This window comes from Brassica napus, chromosome A5, assembly GCF_020379485.1.
Source record: "Brassica napus cultivar Da-Ae chromosome A5, Da-Ae, whole genome shotgun sequence".
Taxonomy (NCBI): domain Eukaryota; kingdom Viridiplantae; phylum Streptophyta; class Magnoliopsida; order Brassicales; family Brassicaceae; genus Brassica; species Brassica napus.
The window spans coordinates 28,622,271-28,638,154 of record NC_063438.1 but is presented as its reverse complement, the minus strand read 5'-3'; the positions used below and the strand labels follow the sequence as shown (position 1 = coordinate 28,638,154).

Here is a 15,884-nt window from a genome sequence, read left to right as displayed (position 1 = left end):
GAGGATGAAACTATGCATTAAAACAATATTGTCGTATTTTTTGAAACTTTCTCAAAATCTATGTGCTAACCCCTACGAAACTATTGAGTTTTTGGTAAATATTTTATATACTGAAACCTATAATCTTTAGTGTTGTTTAAAAATTTCTAACCACATTCTACATTTTTATTAATTTATTTTAAGATTCTTTCATGGTATAAGGGAATCGTTATAATTTTTCATCAGTTAATTTAGTAAAACTTCATAATACTCCCTTAATCGGTGGAATAACCACTATAAAATCCCTATTTTGTTGAAAAACGGAGACAACAAAGGCTCCAAACCTCTTTGAACATAATCATACGTTACTAGAGGATGCAACTATGCATTAAAACAACATTGTCGTATTTTTTGAAATTTTCTCAAAATCTATGTGCTAACTAACCCTACGAAAATATTGAGTTTTTGGTAAATGTTTTATATACTGAAGCCTATAATCTTTAGTGTTGTTTTAAAATTTCTAACCACATTCTACATTTGTATTAATGTATTTTATGCTCTTTTCATGGTATAAGGGAATCGTTATAACTTTTTTATCAATTACTTTAGTAAAACTTCATAATACTCCCTAAATCAATGGAATAACCACTATAAAATCACTATTTTGTTGAAAAACGGAGACAACAAAGGCTCCAAACCTCTTTGAACATCATCATACGTTACTAGAGGATGCAACTACGCATTAAAACAATATTTTCATATTTTTTGAAATTTTTCTCAAAATCTATGTGTTAACCCCCTACGAAAATATAGAGTTTTTGGTAAATGTTTTATATACTGAAGCCTATAATCTTTAGTGTTGTTTTAAAATTTCTAACCACATTCTACATTTGTATTAATGTATTTTAAGCTCTTTTCATGGTATAAAGGAATCGTTATAACTTTTTTATCAATTACTTTAGTAAAACTTCATAATATTCCCTAAATCGATGGAATAACCACAATAAAATCACTATTTTGTTAAAAAACGGAGACAACAAAGGCTCCAAACCTCTTTGAACATCATCATACGTTACTAGAGGATGCAACTATGCATTAAAACAATATTGTCGTATTTTTTGAAATTTTCTCAAAATCTATGTGTACGAAAATATTGAGTTTTTGGTAAATGTTTTATATACTGAAGCCTATAATCTTTAGTGTTGTTTTAAAATTTCTAACCACATTCTACATTTGTATTAATGTATTTTATGCTCTTTTCATGGTATAAGGGAATCGTTATAACTTTTTTATCAATTACTTTAGTAAAACTTCATAATACTCCCTAAATCGATGGAATAACCACTATAAAATCACTATTTTGTTGAAAAACGGAGACAACAAAGGCTCCAAACCTCTTTGAACATCATCATACGTTACTAGAGGATGCAACTACGCATTAAAACAATATTGTCATATTTTTTGAAATTTTCTCAAAATCTATGTGTTTACCTTACCCCCTACGAAAATATTAAGTTTTTGGTAAATGTTTTATATACTGAAGCCAATAATCTTTAGTGTTGTTTTAAAATTTCTAACCACATTATACATTTGTATTAATGTATTTTAAGCTCTTTTCATGGTATAAGGGAATCGTTATAACTTTTTTATCAATTACTTTAGTAAAACTTCATAATACCCTAAATCGATGGAATAACCACTATAAAATCACTATTTTGTTGAAAAACGGAGACAACAAAGGCTCCAAACCTCTTTGAACATTATCATACGTTACTAGAGGATGCAACTATGCATTAAAAAAATATTGTCGTATTTTTTGAAATTTTTTCAAAATCTATGTGCAACCCCTACGAAAATATTGAGTTTTTTGTAAATGTTTTATATACTGAAGCCTATAATCTTTAGTGTTGTTTTAAAATTTTTAACCATATTCTACATTTGTATTAATGTATTTTAAGCTCTTTTCATGGTATAAGGGAATCGTTATAATTTTTTTATCAATTACTTTAGTAAAACTTCATAATACTCCCTAAATCGATCGAATAACCACTATAAAATCACTATTTTGTTGAAAAACGGAGACAACAAAGGCTCCAAACCTCTTTGAACATCATCATACGTTACTAGAGGATGCAACTATGCATTAAAACAATATTGTCGTATTTTTTGAAATTTTCTCAAAATCTATGTGTTAACCCCTACGAAAATATTAAGTTTTTTGTAAATGTTTTATATACTGAAGCTTATAAACTATAGTGTTGTTTTAAAATTTCTAACCACATTCTAAATTTGTATTAAGGTATTTTAAGCTCTTATTCATGGTATAAGGGAATCATTATAATTTTTGATCAATTAATTTAATAAAACTTCATAATACTCCCTAAATCGATGGAATAACCGCTATAAAATCACTATTATGTTGAAAAACGGAGACAACAAAGGCTTCGAACATCTTTAAACATCATCATACGTTACTAGAGGATGCAACAATGCATTAAAACAATATTTTCGTATTTTTTGAAATTTTCTCAAAATCTATGTGTTAACCCCTACGAAAATATTGAGTTTTTGGTAAATGTTTTATATACTGAAGCCTATAATCTTTAGTGTTGTTTTAAAATTTATAACAACTATCTACATTTGTATTAATGTACTTTAAGATTTTTCATGGTATAAGGGAATCGTTATAATTTTTATCAATTAATTTAGTAAAAGTTCGTAATACTCCCTAAATCGATGGAATAACCACTATAAAATCACTATTTTGTTGAAAAAACGGAGAGAACAAAGGTTCCAAACCTCTTTGAACATCATCATACGTTAGTGGAGGATGCAACTATGCATTAAAACAATATTTTCGTATTTTTAAAAAAAAAATCAAAATCTATGTGTTAACCTTTACGAAAATATTGAGTTTTTGGTAAATATTTTATATAATGAAGCCTATAATTTTTAGTGTTGCTTTAAAAATTTTAACCACATTCTACATTTGTATTAATGTATTTTAAGATTTTTTCATGGTATAAGGGAATCGTTATAACTTTTTATCAATTAATTTAGTAAAACTTCATAATACTTCCTAAATCGATGGAATAACCACTATAAAATCACTATTTTGTTAAAAACGGAGACAACAAAGGCTCCAAACCTCTTTGAACATCATTATATGTTACTGGAGGATGCAACTATGCACTAGAACAATATTTTTGTATTTTTTGAAATTGTCTCAAAATCTAAGTGTTAACCCCTACGAAAATATTGAGGTTTTGGTAAATGTTTTATATACTGAAGCCTATAATCTTTAGTGTTGTTTTAAAATTTCTAACCACATTCTAAATTTTTATCAAGGTATTTTAAGCTCTTTTCATGGTATAAGGGAATCGTTATAACTTTTGTTTATCAATTAATTTAGTAAAACTTCATAATACTCCTTAAATCGATGGAATAACCACTATAAAATCACTATTTGCTTGAAAACGGAGACAACAAAGGCTCCAAACCTCTTTGAACGTCATCATACGTTAGTGGAGGATGCAACTATGCATTAAAAAAATATTATCGTATTTTTTGGAATTTTCTCAAAATCTATGTGTTAACCCTTAAGAAAATATTGAGTTTTTATCAATTAATTTAGTAAAACTTCATAATACTTTCTAAATCGGTGGATTAGCCACTATAAAATCACCATTTTTCTAGAGAAACATAGAAAACAAAGGTTCCAAACCTCCATGAATATCATAATATGTTAGTGCAAGATGAAACTATGCATAAAATCAATATTGTCATATTTTTTGAATTTTCTCAAAATCTATGTGTTTTTAGTGTTGTTTTAAATTCTCTATATATTCAAGCCTATAATTTTTTGTGTTGCTTTAAAATTTCTAACCACATTCTATATTTGTATTAATGTATTTAAAATCTCGTTCATGGTACATTGACATCTTTTTAATTTGTTTATCAATTAATTTAGTAAAACTATATATAATCCTAAATCAGTGGACTAACTATTATAAAATCGTTATTTTCTAGAGAAACATAGACAAAAAAAAGGTTTCAAGCCTATTGACCATCATTATATGTTAGTTTAGGATGCAACTATGCATTAATAAAATATTGTTATATTTTTGATTTTTTTCAAAATCTATATATAAACCCATACGAAATATTGAGTTTTACGTTAAACGTTCTATATACTGAAGCCTAAATTTTTTAGTGTTGTTTTAAAATTTCAAACGCATTCTACATTTGTATTATCAAATGAAGTTTTACTAAATTAAAATTTCTAACATATTCTACACTCGGTAGTGGTTAAATTATCAAATGACACTTTTTTGTATGACAAAAAAAAAATTAATAACATTTTTTTTTTGAAAAAAAGAGAGTACTAGTTAAGAAGAAAAACATTAGATGAATTCGGCTTGACAAGCCTAATCTTTTTGGCTTGCATTGTTAGTACTTATGTAGTATGAGATCTTCAGAAGTAGATCAGTTCACTTTGATTTATCAAAATATCCATGACATATCAAACATACAGTATATTTTTATCAAATCGATTCATGACATATCAAACATACAGTATATTTTTATCAAATCGATTCATGACAAACTATAGTGGAGATTTTTTTTTTTTCATTCAACTACAAGCGGTTTTGATAATATCTTCAAAATGCTGTTTCTCATGGATAATAAGATGTCCAGCTTCTGGGACTTGATGAAGTTTTATCCATGGCAGCTTATCACATATATAGAGTAAAGCCTCACGCAAAATTTGTTTGTCTTCGAGTGCACACCAAATGTGAACCGACCCTTCGTTACCATCTGAAAACGGATTGAGCAATTCGGTTGGATCAAACTCCCAATTTTCAAAAGACGCAATGATGTCCCGTTGCATGCTCACATATTCGCCTTGTCGTAGAGCGGATTCCTGGAACACATATATAGAAGTAATAGCTACATATAATGAATCTAAAACTACACAAACTTATTTAATCAATTAGTAGATGCATGCAAGCTTACCTTGATATAAGAGTGTTTAGTGTGCTTATCCGCGAGTTCTATGTCGCGCTCGGTCATCGTTGTTAGGGGATTCAGATTAAACGGTGAAAACCATTTCTGCGTCAACCACCAATATAGCAACCACGGAAGGTAGTGTGCAACTCGAAATGTCCATTGGTTCTCAATTGGTAATTTCTTGAGCGCTGCACTCAATAGGTTTTGAGGCATACGACTCCACCAAAAATTCAGTAAGGGAGCCACAAACGTTGCTCCACTTAATCTATTGTGAGAGAAATTCACATTAATTAGTATAAATTATATAATCTCGAGTGTCTAAGTCTTTAACTTTATAAATGCAACATATTCTAGTCATGTCTTCTAATTAATACAAAATAAAAATTTTGACCGTTAGAATTTATGTAAACCCACATATATATAAGATAAACGGTAGTTTTACTTTTGATAAATATAATTTTAGATATTACTTTTTAAGAGATTGATGATATATATATATATATGTACGATATACATACCTGTGAGGAATGTACTTGAGACAGCCGTAAACTGGATAAGCTCCGAGTGACATTCCTAAGACATGGAACTTTGGACCAATTTGCAATTTGTCTGCGAGTTCTTCGATGTCGTATGTATCCGTTTTTATTGTTCGTGATGGATGAGCATCGCTTTCTCCATAACCAGCTCTATCGAAGAGCAAGAAGTATATCTCGAATTCATCAATCATTTCCTAAGGCCATATGAGAATTGTATTACGATATAAGAAAATCATCAAAAACACACAATTTGTTTATAACATCCTGATCTCCTTAATTATTTGAATATGTAATCACTAATTTATTCTTTAGTATTAAAATTACCTGTGTGATTTTTAAATCTACTAACTTGGAACTTCCATAACCATGGATGATGATTATTTTATTTTTGGCTTTATCTTTTGGAAACCCTAATTCTCTGTAGGCTAAATATCTCCCATCATTGAGCTTAATTCTTGAACATATCTCAGAAACATTCTCCGGCAGCGGAATTGGTGGCGGAGGTTTTATGGACTTGTAGACATGATAGCCTATTAAACAGACAACCATAACTAGAAGCAACATCGTTTGACCTGTATATTTGATTTGAAGGAACATTGAAATGAGTACCTTAAATGCTTAGAACACAATATGATAGCTTATTAAACTGCAAAATTATTAGAGTTTCTTAAAATATATAAAACTGAAAGAAGTTGATACATAGATAATTGTAAATGATACGAACAGTTATTTAGGAGAGGCCCGAGAGGAAGAGAAACCCGAACTGGTGACTTATTAGGAGATGGAAAATTAATGTGAAGTGATGGAATATCTTGCCCAAGTTAAATAATACCCAGAATAATACTATTATAATTCTTTTTTTGCTGGCAAGCTGACCTCTTTTGTTACACATGTATTTCACTCTTTTCTCTGTTACAAATGTCTTTCTATTTTTCAACTATGTTGCGTATACACAATCTTAGTTTTGAATTTATTACAGATTTTGGATGAATAAAAGAGTGAACAAATAGCTACTAAAGATTTAACATTATCCTTCTTAAATTTTGCTTTAAAAAATGAAAAACATTAATTGCATATTACATCTTTAGTTTTTTATTACTAATAAAATAGCTAATATTCCATCTGATTCAAACTAGTTGGTGTTTGAATCATAAAATTATGTTACATCTTTAGTTGATGACTTTTATTCTTTTTTTTGTCAGCTTTATACGTTTTTTGAATTAGTCAAAACTAATCTAACAAATAAAAAATCATCTAATAAAATATAAGTGGTCAAAAACACAAAATAACATTAAATATTTGTATATAAATCTTAAAATATCATTTAAATTGAAACAAAAAAAAACCTTAAAACATCAATTAAAATTAAACATAGGGAGTAATGATGAAGAAAAGTATTACATATCATTCTTAAATTTTATTGTTTAAAATGAAAACATTGATCGCTTATCTACTTGTTTAATTAGTTTTGATTTAATAAAGCAACTACTAATTAAAGAGAAAAATCATTATCCTTTTACAAAATTTACTATTGAAAATGAAAACATTGGGTTCTTTGTTTAAAGGGTGTGTAGAAACCTCTTTGCAAAGTGTCATAATATTTTGTTGGTAAATTTTAATGTAGAAGCTTTTTAACGTATTTTACATTAACTACCAGTGGATTTGGTTGTCTTTTTGCATTTACTTTTTCATCAATTGTGCAACTCCCGTCATTAATTTTGCTTTTCATATCTTTTTTTTTTATCAATTGTGCAGCTCCCGTTATAAAGTATTGATTTTTTTTTTTTGTCAATCCATGCATTACTTAAGTTCAAAAGATAGAGACTACACCTCGTGGAGAGGAGATTGTTGGAGTTTCATACAAGGTTGATTTTGCTAATATACTTTTTTGTCAAGTAGCATTTATATATAATTTTTTTTTTGTAACGCAGCATTTATATATATAATATACTTACAAAAAGGTTTGTATAACTTCCTTCTGCTTTTTTCTATCATCTTTGTATATAGAAGTCGGTTTTAATATTTCTTCTGGCTCACATATAAATCTTTTGTTATTAGTACTTTCTTGGCCTCTCATTGATTTGTGGTCGATTTATGTCAGATTGGTTTCACCAGCATTTTGCAAACTTTGTGTTGTTTAAATAGCTGAATCTGGTTGGACAAGCCTAATGTTCTTGGCTCTGATTGTTAGTATTTTATGTAGTACGAAGGCATCTCCAACCCCACTTATTTTTCACTCTAAAATAGAATTTTGAGTAAAAATGTTCCAATGGTACTATATTTTTCAATCTATAATAGAGTGAAAAATAAGTTTACTCCAAATATAAAGTATCTTGTTTTTTTTTGTCCATCACTCTATTTTCTACTCTAAAATATAATATTATTGGAGCAAACTCAAACTCTATTATAGAGTTACTCTATTTTAGAGTAAGCCATTGGAGATAGTCTGATATATTCACTAGAAGTGCATCAATTCACTTTTATTTAATAAAAATATATATGTCATATCAAACATACTGGATATTTTGTCTAATTGATTCAGGACAAACTGTAGAGGTTTTTTTCACTCTAAGTACAAGCGGTTTTGATAATATCTTCAAAATGCTGCTTCTCATGGATAATAAGATGTCCAGTTTCTGGGACTTGACGAAGTTTTATCCATGGCAGCTTATCACATATATAGAGTAAAGCCTCACGCAAAATTTGTTTGTCTTCGAGTGCACACCACATGTGAACCGACCCTTCGTTACCATCTGAAAACGGATTGAGCAATTCTGTTGGATCAAACTCCCAATTCTCGAAAGACGCAATGATGTCTCGGTGCGTGCTCACATATTCGCCTTGTCGTAGAGCAGATTCCTGGAACACAAAAAGAGTAATAGCTACATATAATGAATCTAAAACTAGACAAACTTATCGTATAATTTAGTTATCAGTTTCTACATGCTTACCTTAATATAAGAGTGTTTTGTGTGCTTGTCCGCGAGTTCTATGTCGCGCTCGGTCATAGTTTCTCTGGGATTCGGACTAAACGGTGAAAACCATTTCTGCGTCAACCACCAATATAGCAACCACGGAAGGTAGTGTGCAACTCTAAATGTCCATTGGTTCTGGATTGGTAATTTCTTGAGCGCTGCACTCAATAGGCTTTGAGGCATACTACTCCACCAAAAATTCAGTAACGGAACCACCAACGTTGCTCCACTTAACCTATTGTTAGAGAAATTCACATTAGTATAAATTATATAATCTCGAGAGTCTAAGTTTTTAGGTTTATAAATGCAACATATTCTAGATTTCTAGTCATGTCTTATAATTAATAAAAAATTAATAATTATGGACGTTAGTGTTTATGTAAGCCCACATATATAACATAGGTGCGTAGTTTTACTTCCGATAAATATAATTTTAGATATTACTTAAAAGAGACTGATGATATATAGTGTACGATATACATACCTATGAGGGATGTATTTGAGACAGCCGTAAACTGGATAAGCCCCGAGTGACATTCCTAAGACATGGAACTTCGGACCAATTTGCAATTTTTCGGCGAGTTCTTCGATATCGTATGTATCCGTTTTTACCGTTCGTGATGGATGAGCATCGCTTTCTCCATAACCAGCTCTATCGAAGAACAAGAAGTATATCTCGAATTCATCAATCATTTCCTAGAAGCCATTATAGCCATATGAGAACTGTAATATGATATAAGAAAATTATAAAAGAACATACAATTTAGATCACCATGATCTCCTTATTTGAATATGCAATCACTAATTTATTCTTTGGTATTATTACATACCTGTGTGATTTTTAAATCTACTAACTTGGAACTTCCAAAACCATGGAGAATGATTATTTTATTTTTGGCTTTATCTTTTGGAAACCCTAATTCTCTGTAGGCTAAATATCTCCCATCATTGAGCTTAACTCTTGGACATATCTCAGAAACATTCTCTGGCAGCGGGATTGGTGGCGGTGGTTTTATGGATTTGTAGACATGATAGCATATTAAACCGACAACCAGAACTAGAAGCAACATTGTTTTACCTGTAAACACGATTTGAATAAACATTGCACAGAGTACTTTATTTAGATGGTTAAAACATAATATTATATATTAATAGTTTCATTATACAGAGGACATCATATGAAATTAGCAATAGTGATCATTGTAATGATACTGTAAATTCCGAAGAAGTTAATAGAAAGTTTCTTGAAAGGAAAATGAAAGAAGAAGATATTTAAAAAGAAATATGCGTGACCTGTTGATTTGAGAGATGCCAAAGTAATATGAAATCGTGAGTGATAATATCGATGGCCTAAGCATCTTACCAATACCTATATATACCGACCATGAGACAAACAAAGGCTAAAGCTAAGTAATTAAACAAATTCTGAGGAAATGCAACTTACGCGTTTAGATTTGAACAAAATGGAAAGAAATAAGATATTATATCTGTATAAATAAATGATCAATATTCTTTAGCATGAAAATACATACTGATCATGATACATAAGTAACATCTAACTACGCACATGCACTTAGGTGATGGACAAGTATCAAAATAATTAAACAAAATGATAATTAAATACCACTAGATATAATTTATGTGCTTTTTAAGACTACAATTAAGAACTAGTACATGAATGTATGGCGTATGAATATGATTGGTGTTTCCTTTGCCGACACTATAATTAATGTTTGATATTATATCTAAACCTTTGTATATACCTGAAAAACAAATTTCGACATATCCAATGACTCTTTGACAGTAGCCTAGACTCCAGAAATGTGGATTTGTTTCTAAATTTCATAAGATATACATTGTATGAGGTTTAAGGATGTAAGATTTTAAATTTATGTATACATGACATTTGTATAAACTATAATCATTTTTAAATTGTGTTAAATATTTTAGTTTTTTTTATGAATAAATATTCTTTTCTATTTGTAAATAACTATTATTTTTTCTACGATGATCAATCAATTTAACATTTCGTCTAAAAAAATATTTTTTTTTGTTTTTTCTTGAAACACCGTGTAAAATATTTTAGTTAATTTTTAATTTTTATGAAAATGTTAAAATGATATTTTATAAAATGGGAAAAAATTATATGAGGCGCTAAATGCTAGAAATTAACATGTCATAAGGTATTTGAATTCCTAGTTACAAAGCGTTACCATTAGTATGTTGGAACTATTTATTCGAAATTTTAGAATAAACTCGTGTTTTGTTTCAATGTATTCTTAGCGTTGTACGAATCTCTACGACCTATTAAGTTGTAGACTCATTAAACGAAACAAACAGTTATCAATCCAGAGCCTGATGATTGTGGACCTTGTTGCGAATGAAGCCCGATCTCGTAATACTGTTTTCTCCCATGTTCACTCATCTCCATCCGGGTTGATCTCAGCAATCAACTTGATGGAAAGAAGCTAATAAAATATGGAGACTTTGTCGCCAAACAAAAACAAAAACAAAAACAAAAATTGATTATAGAAAGAACCAGAATACACTCAAACATCATTTATCAGTTCTGGAGAATTTGAAGAGCAAAAGTAATGAAAGTCCATGGTGGAAAAGACTTTGCTAAACTGCAAAAAGCATTTATTATTCTTTCACAAACGTTCTGATTGTTTCTTTTGTACCGAAGAGTAGATGTATCAGTAGCAAGATGTGGCTTCCATGAGATAGGGAAGAAGACTTTGGATTCTTCTTATTCAGAGATCCTCCGGACCATTGATGTCCTGCAAAAAGAAATTCAATTTTGGTGATTCAGTTTCACTTATTTCTAAATCTAATCAAAGAGTAGTAAGTGAAACCAAAATATTCGGCTCGCTATAGGCTAAATATCACCAACCAAACAATTAAGAAACCAAGCTCAAAACCGGATTAAACACTCCTAGAATATAACACCTTAATAGTCAGTTTGTTAGGTTACCTTGTTCTCGATCACAGCACCGTCGGGGATTTCAATCTTTGTCCCGGATTTTGCGGTCACAGTCACCTTGCCCTTCAAATAAGTAAAATAAACCAATTTGAGTATATTTATGCCAAACAACACATAAGGAGCTACAATGTTATGGATTGTAGACTGATTTTTACAAATATATATATATATACCTTGAGAACAACGGAAGAGCCAAAATAGACATCACCAGACACCTTAAGGCTGTCGAGCTCGACTATACTAGGGATGGACTTGAACCGGCTCAAGAAATTAGCCACCTGTTAAAAAAAAAATACAGATACACTATGTGAGGCTTTACGAGACAATTAATGTTTAGGGAAACAAACAGAACTCGCCAAAAGAGTTTTTTTTTTTACCTTCTTGAATTCGGGTCCCAGTTCGATTGTTGGGTTCGAGGGGTTAGTTCTAGCACTGTTTCGGATGACGAAGCCATCGACTAGGGTGTAGAGATCAGACTGCAGAAGAATGGAAACTTTAGTCATCACTCAAACGTTTCAGAAGATGTGTCTATGTTACTCTGTTTCACTTTAAAATGTGGTATAGAAGTGTTTACCTGGACGAGCAACAAGTCTGAAGTTGCCTTCACTGGCAAGAACCGTGAGCGAGGTACATTAACACCGATAGCATTGTCAAAGAACTGTTTCAAGACAGAAGAGATTCACAAAACAAAAAGGAGTCATAATAATATAAAAATACTTCAAATTGTACAACCAGGACATGCGTATTAGTATTACCCTTATTGCAGCACCAGCTGCAGTTTCCAGTTGAAGAACTTTCACTCCATCGACTTCCTGAATAGAATTTCAGCATTTTCTCAGATATACAGTTATGAAAATTGCAAAACTAAAAAACTATGCAATAGGCCAGGCATGCACCTTTGGGTTAGGAATGATCTCCATTTTAAGCGCGTCAGCTTCCACAAGCTTTTTGATGGCCTTCAAGTTCACCCATCTGTAAATTCACACAGTTAAAGTCTGCAATGACGTTTATATATCTTCTGGAAATTTTAAGTGCATGCTTTACTTACAAGTTGTTTGTGTTGAATATCTTGAACTTCTCAATTGATTTGAACTCATTGACCTACACAAGGATGAAAACAGGAGTTCAGTAACTCTTTTAAACGGATGATAAAAGTGAATGCAAGCAGAGAGACGGCACAAACAAAAGTCTATAGTTTCCCCTTCATAAGAACAATGTAATGCAGTGAGAGGGAAAGAGGGTTTGAGGAGCTTCTGACAAATTATTCTGAACTGGTTTATCAACTTTTCACACATCTCTAAGGAGTTACAAGAGCTTAAAAACAAATCTCTAAAATTTTGAAATCCAAAGAGAAACAGGAAAGAAAACCAAAAAGACGTATGGACTTACATGTTCATCAGGAACCTGAGCAATCTCCAAGAGCTGGGATCAACATGAAAAAACAAAACAATTTTAGAGATCAAGAAATCGAGTTGGTTCTTCAGTAGAGCAAGAAATTGCAGCAGTAAGAAGAAGATCATGAGATGCAAAGAAATTTGCCATATGCATACTTGGCAATAAATGCATCTACAGAATCCCAAAACAATGAACAGTAAAGGAATAGCAGTCTACAAATGTAGTATAAGAAAAGGTACATTTATAAACAAGAAATGAAGCAGTTACGAAGTTACCTGGACTTTGCCTTCATAAGAAATGAGAGTTCCTCCCTTTACATCAGCTAAGGTTTTGGGTGTAACCTCCATACAGTATTCGTTCTTGTTCTGGATCAAGTGCTTCAAGATTTCTGCAGCAATTAGACCAAGTACGAGGGAAGAAACACAGTTAGTATGGAATTTCATGTAACTTCTCTACCTCACTACAGTTAAACAACTTGTAAACAAGAAAAAACTATCTAAAGAAGACATACTTAAGTCAACGATGGCACCCAAGTTGTCCGAGTTGGCAACAAACACATACTCTTTACCCTGCAAGATCCAGAAAACCAAATTTTCAGTAAGGATGTATATTGATCTTAAATGCTTGGGAAAATAGTAGTCGACTGTACTAAAGAATGAACCTGCGATAAGAAAGCATCGAGCTTTCCACTGTTCATGAGGGATGGGAATACATCACCGTGACCGGGAGGATACCTTCACAAAGCATAATTATTAGTAGGCGATCTGAAACCTGTTAGAAAAATCATAAGCTCTTGTTCTCTGCAATCATGGACTAATCTCAGAGAGCCCAAGGCATGATGATTTTAGTTATTAAGCAGTTAAACAGCTAGTATAAGACGATCTAATGTGATTTGATACAATATAAATTTTTTGATGCGGTTGAAAACTTAAGTGACACTGAAGCACAGAGAAAAAAATTGAGATGTAAAGATACTATTTGATTAATATAACAAAATGAAATCATACCAGCCATCCTTGTCGGTCTTTCCCTTGCTGGGCCATGGCACAAACTCTTCCGCGACAACACGGGGGTATTTGCTCTAGAAAATCCAAGTAAACATTATTAGTTGCATACTCGATGTCAGTTTTTTCATATAGAAAATTTTAATTTGCTAGCTATATATGCGCACCTGGTTAAAAGTGTGGATGTCAACATTGGAGTTGGTGTACTTCTCCACAATCTGAATACAGACGAAAACAGTCAGCCAAAAAGAACAACATAAATTTAGAAAGTGAAAGAATGTGAACTACAATGAAATAGAAGTACCTTTTGTGTGTCATCGTGTGTATTAAACGAGTTCATGAGAACCAACGGGACCTTGCAGCCATACTTGTTGTTGAGGTTCTGTGCGCGAGTAATATAGTGGATGCATTAAGATTAGGAAACATGAGAGAAGTACCAGAACAGAGTGATAAAGAAAATGACGAACCTCAATCTGGATAACAATCAGATCAAGAAATGTCAAACCATCACGGACTTCAATAACCGACCTGGACAGAAAAAAGCAAAATATAACTTAATTATTTCGTAAATCTTGGAATGACTACTACATGACTGATACGCTAAAATTTCACAAGAGACTGTTCACTAACTTCAATATGAGCGTTACATCCACTAGCAATGACTTATACTATGGAACATGAGAACAGACAAACCAGAGAGTTTAAAGAGCAGGACAACATGGCCAATAGATCTTTAGAGCACAAAAAAAAAATCATATTCAACAGTGACATTATAATCTCAAAGAAACAAGAGCAACTACGCAAGTGAAAATTGACGCGAATGAATTGAGCTTACTTGGGACCAGTGCATCCCATTGTTGTCCCAAGACCTCCATTAAGCTTCAAGACAACAAGTTTGTCCAACAGATTCTTGGTCTCGGAAACATCTACATCATTTGTAAATCATAAACACAGTTTTAGAGTATCACAGCTAAACTACATGCCAGATAAAAATCATGTCCTTGATTTAAATTTTTAGTAAATCAGTTTATATAATAAGATTTTATTATAGAAAATGTGTTCACTAAAAATCTTATCATTTGTAAATCATAAACACAGTTTTAGTAAATTTTTTTATTATAGTAAGATTCTTGATTTACAAAAAAACTTCGGTAATCAGTGAATACGAATGATACACACCTTCAGAGACGGGAGCCATCTTCTCGTAAGGAACAACGATTTCATCAGTAGGCGTCTGGATCTTACTCCACTCAATGTGCTGTGCCTCACCACTTCAAATTCACACACGTAATCAAGTCACAGAGAATCTAATAAGTCTACCGTTACGTCGTCATCAACAAGCAACACAGATCTATATCCAGATCCGATCGGATTTCAAATCCAGAAACTACAAAGATAAAGACAAACCTTAGGTAACGTGAAACGAGGTTGATGAATCCACTCCTCTCATTATCACTGAAACAACAAACAGATTCAATTCGAAATCATCACGAAAACGTCAGATCTACGATTAAGGGAAAAGACGAAGCAATCAAATCTGAAGGCGGACCTCATTTCAGTGAGGCCATCGACGGCGGATTTGAGCTGGGGGAGATTCTCGGTGGTGGCAGCCATCGTCGGTTATCGATTAGAGCTTCTGATCTGATCCAGGGAGAAGGTTGTAGATTAAAACGCAGAGATGAATTATATAGGCGAATTGGGAGTTTCGGAGGAGTAGTGGTGATGAAGTGACGATGCGTGTCATTACCGCGAATATATACATATTTTCTTCTCTTTACCAATTACAAATTTACACGTGGCATTTTGCATGTCCGTCCGGTTTCTACGTTTCTTTTTTGTACCGTCAACTTTATTTCCATTTCTCTAGCTTTTTTTCACTAATTTTAGATATTTTTTTGGTCACTAGCTAATATAATAAATATTATTTTCTTACAATTTTTTGAATACTTTCATATTGTTTTATTACTCCGAAAAAAAACATTCTTCAATTATTTTTGACTAA

At 31.6% G+C, this 15,884-nt stretch overlaps 3 protein-coding genes across 4 annotated transcripts; all 3 read right to left on the bottom strand.

Annotated features, from left to right (window-relative positions):
• Positions 1 to 4,459: 4,459 nt before the first annotated feature.
• LOC106435936 lies at positions 4,460 to 6,486 on the bottom strand. 2 transcript variants are annotated; one of them, XM_048780268.1, is made up of 5 exons: positions 6,250 to 6,486; positions 5,850 to 6,097; positions 5,508 to 5,719; positions 4,996 to 5,254; positions 4,460 to 4,903 (listed from the first exon to the last, which is right to left on the bottom strand). In XM_048780268.1, the coding sequence occupies exons 2-5, from the start codon at positions 6,087 to 6,089 to the stop codon at positions 4,613 to 4,615; spliced, it is 1,002 nt and encodes a 333-aa protein (XP_048636225.1). In that variant the 5' UTR covers positions 6,090 to 6,097; positions 6,250 to 6,486; the 3' UTR covers positions 4,460 to 4,612. The 2 variants fall into 2 exon arrangements, with proteins under 2 accessions (XP_048636225.1, XP_048636224.1); XM_048780267.1 differs by lacking the exon at positions 6,250 to 6,486 and having other exon boundaries at positions 5,850 to 6,127.
• A 33-nt stretch (positions 6,487 to 6,519) lies between these two features.
• LOC111211874 lies at positions 6,520 to 10,359 on the bottom strand. The gene is made up of 4 exons (XM_048780269.1): positions 9,331 to 10,359; positions 8,985 to 9,196; positions 8,477 to 8,735; positions 6,520 to 8,384 (listed from the first exon to the last, which is right to left on the bottom strand). Exons 1-4 carry the CDS (start codon positions 9,601 to 9,603, stop codon positions 8,094 to 8,096), a joined length of 1,035 nt encoding a protein of 344 aa, XP_048636226.1. The 5' UTR covers positions 9,604 to 10,359; the 3' UTR covers positions 6,520 to 8,093.
• Positions 10,360 to 11,008: 649 nt separating this feature from the next.
• On the bottom strand, positions 11,009 to 15,641 carry LOC111207933 (UTP--glucose-1-phosphate uridylyltransferase 2). Its single transcript, XM_022706546.2, has 20 exons — positions 15,432 to 15,641; positions 15,290 to 15,337; positions 15,062 to 15,153; positions 14,718 to 14,808; positions 14,350 to 14,410; positions 14,187 to 14,264; positions 14,050 to 14,100; positions 13,886 to 13,959; positions 13,540 to 13,612; positions 13,390 to 13,447; positions 13,154 to 13,266; positions 12,873 to 12,905; positions 12,532 to 12,584; positions 12,380 to 12,455; positions 12,239 to 12,295; positions 12,058 to 12,141; positions 11,861 to 11,959; positions 11,657 to 11,761; positions 11,475 to 11,546; positions 11,009 to 11,280 (listed from the first exon to the last, which is right to left on the bottom strand). The coding sequence occupies exons 1-20, from the start codon at positions 15,494 to 15,496 to the stop codon at positions 11,254 to 11,256; spliced, it is 1,410 nt and encodes a 469-aa protein (XP_022562267.2). The 5' UTR covers positions 15,497 to 15,641; the 3' UTR covers positions 11,009 to 11,253.
• Between the last annotated feature and the right edge of the window lie 243 nt (positions 15,642 to 15,884).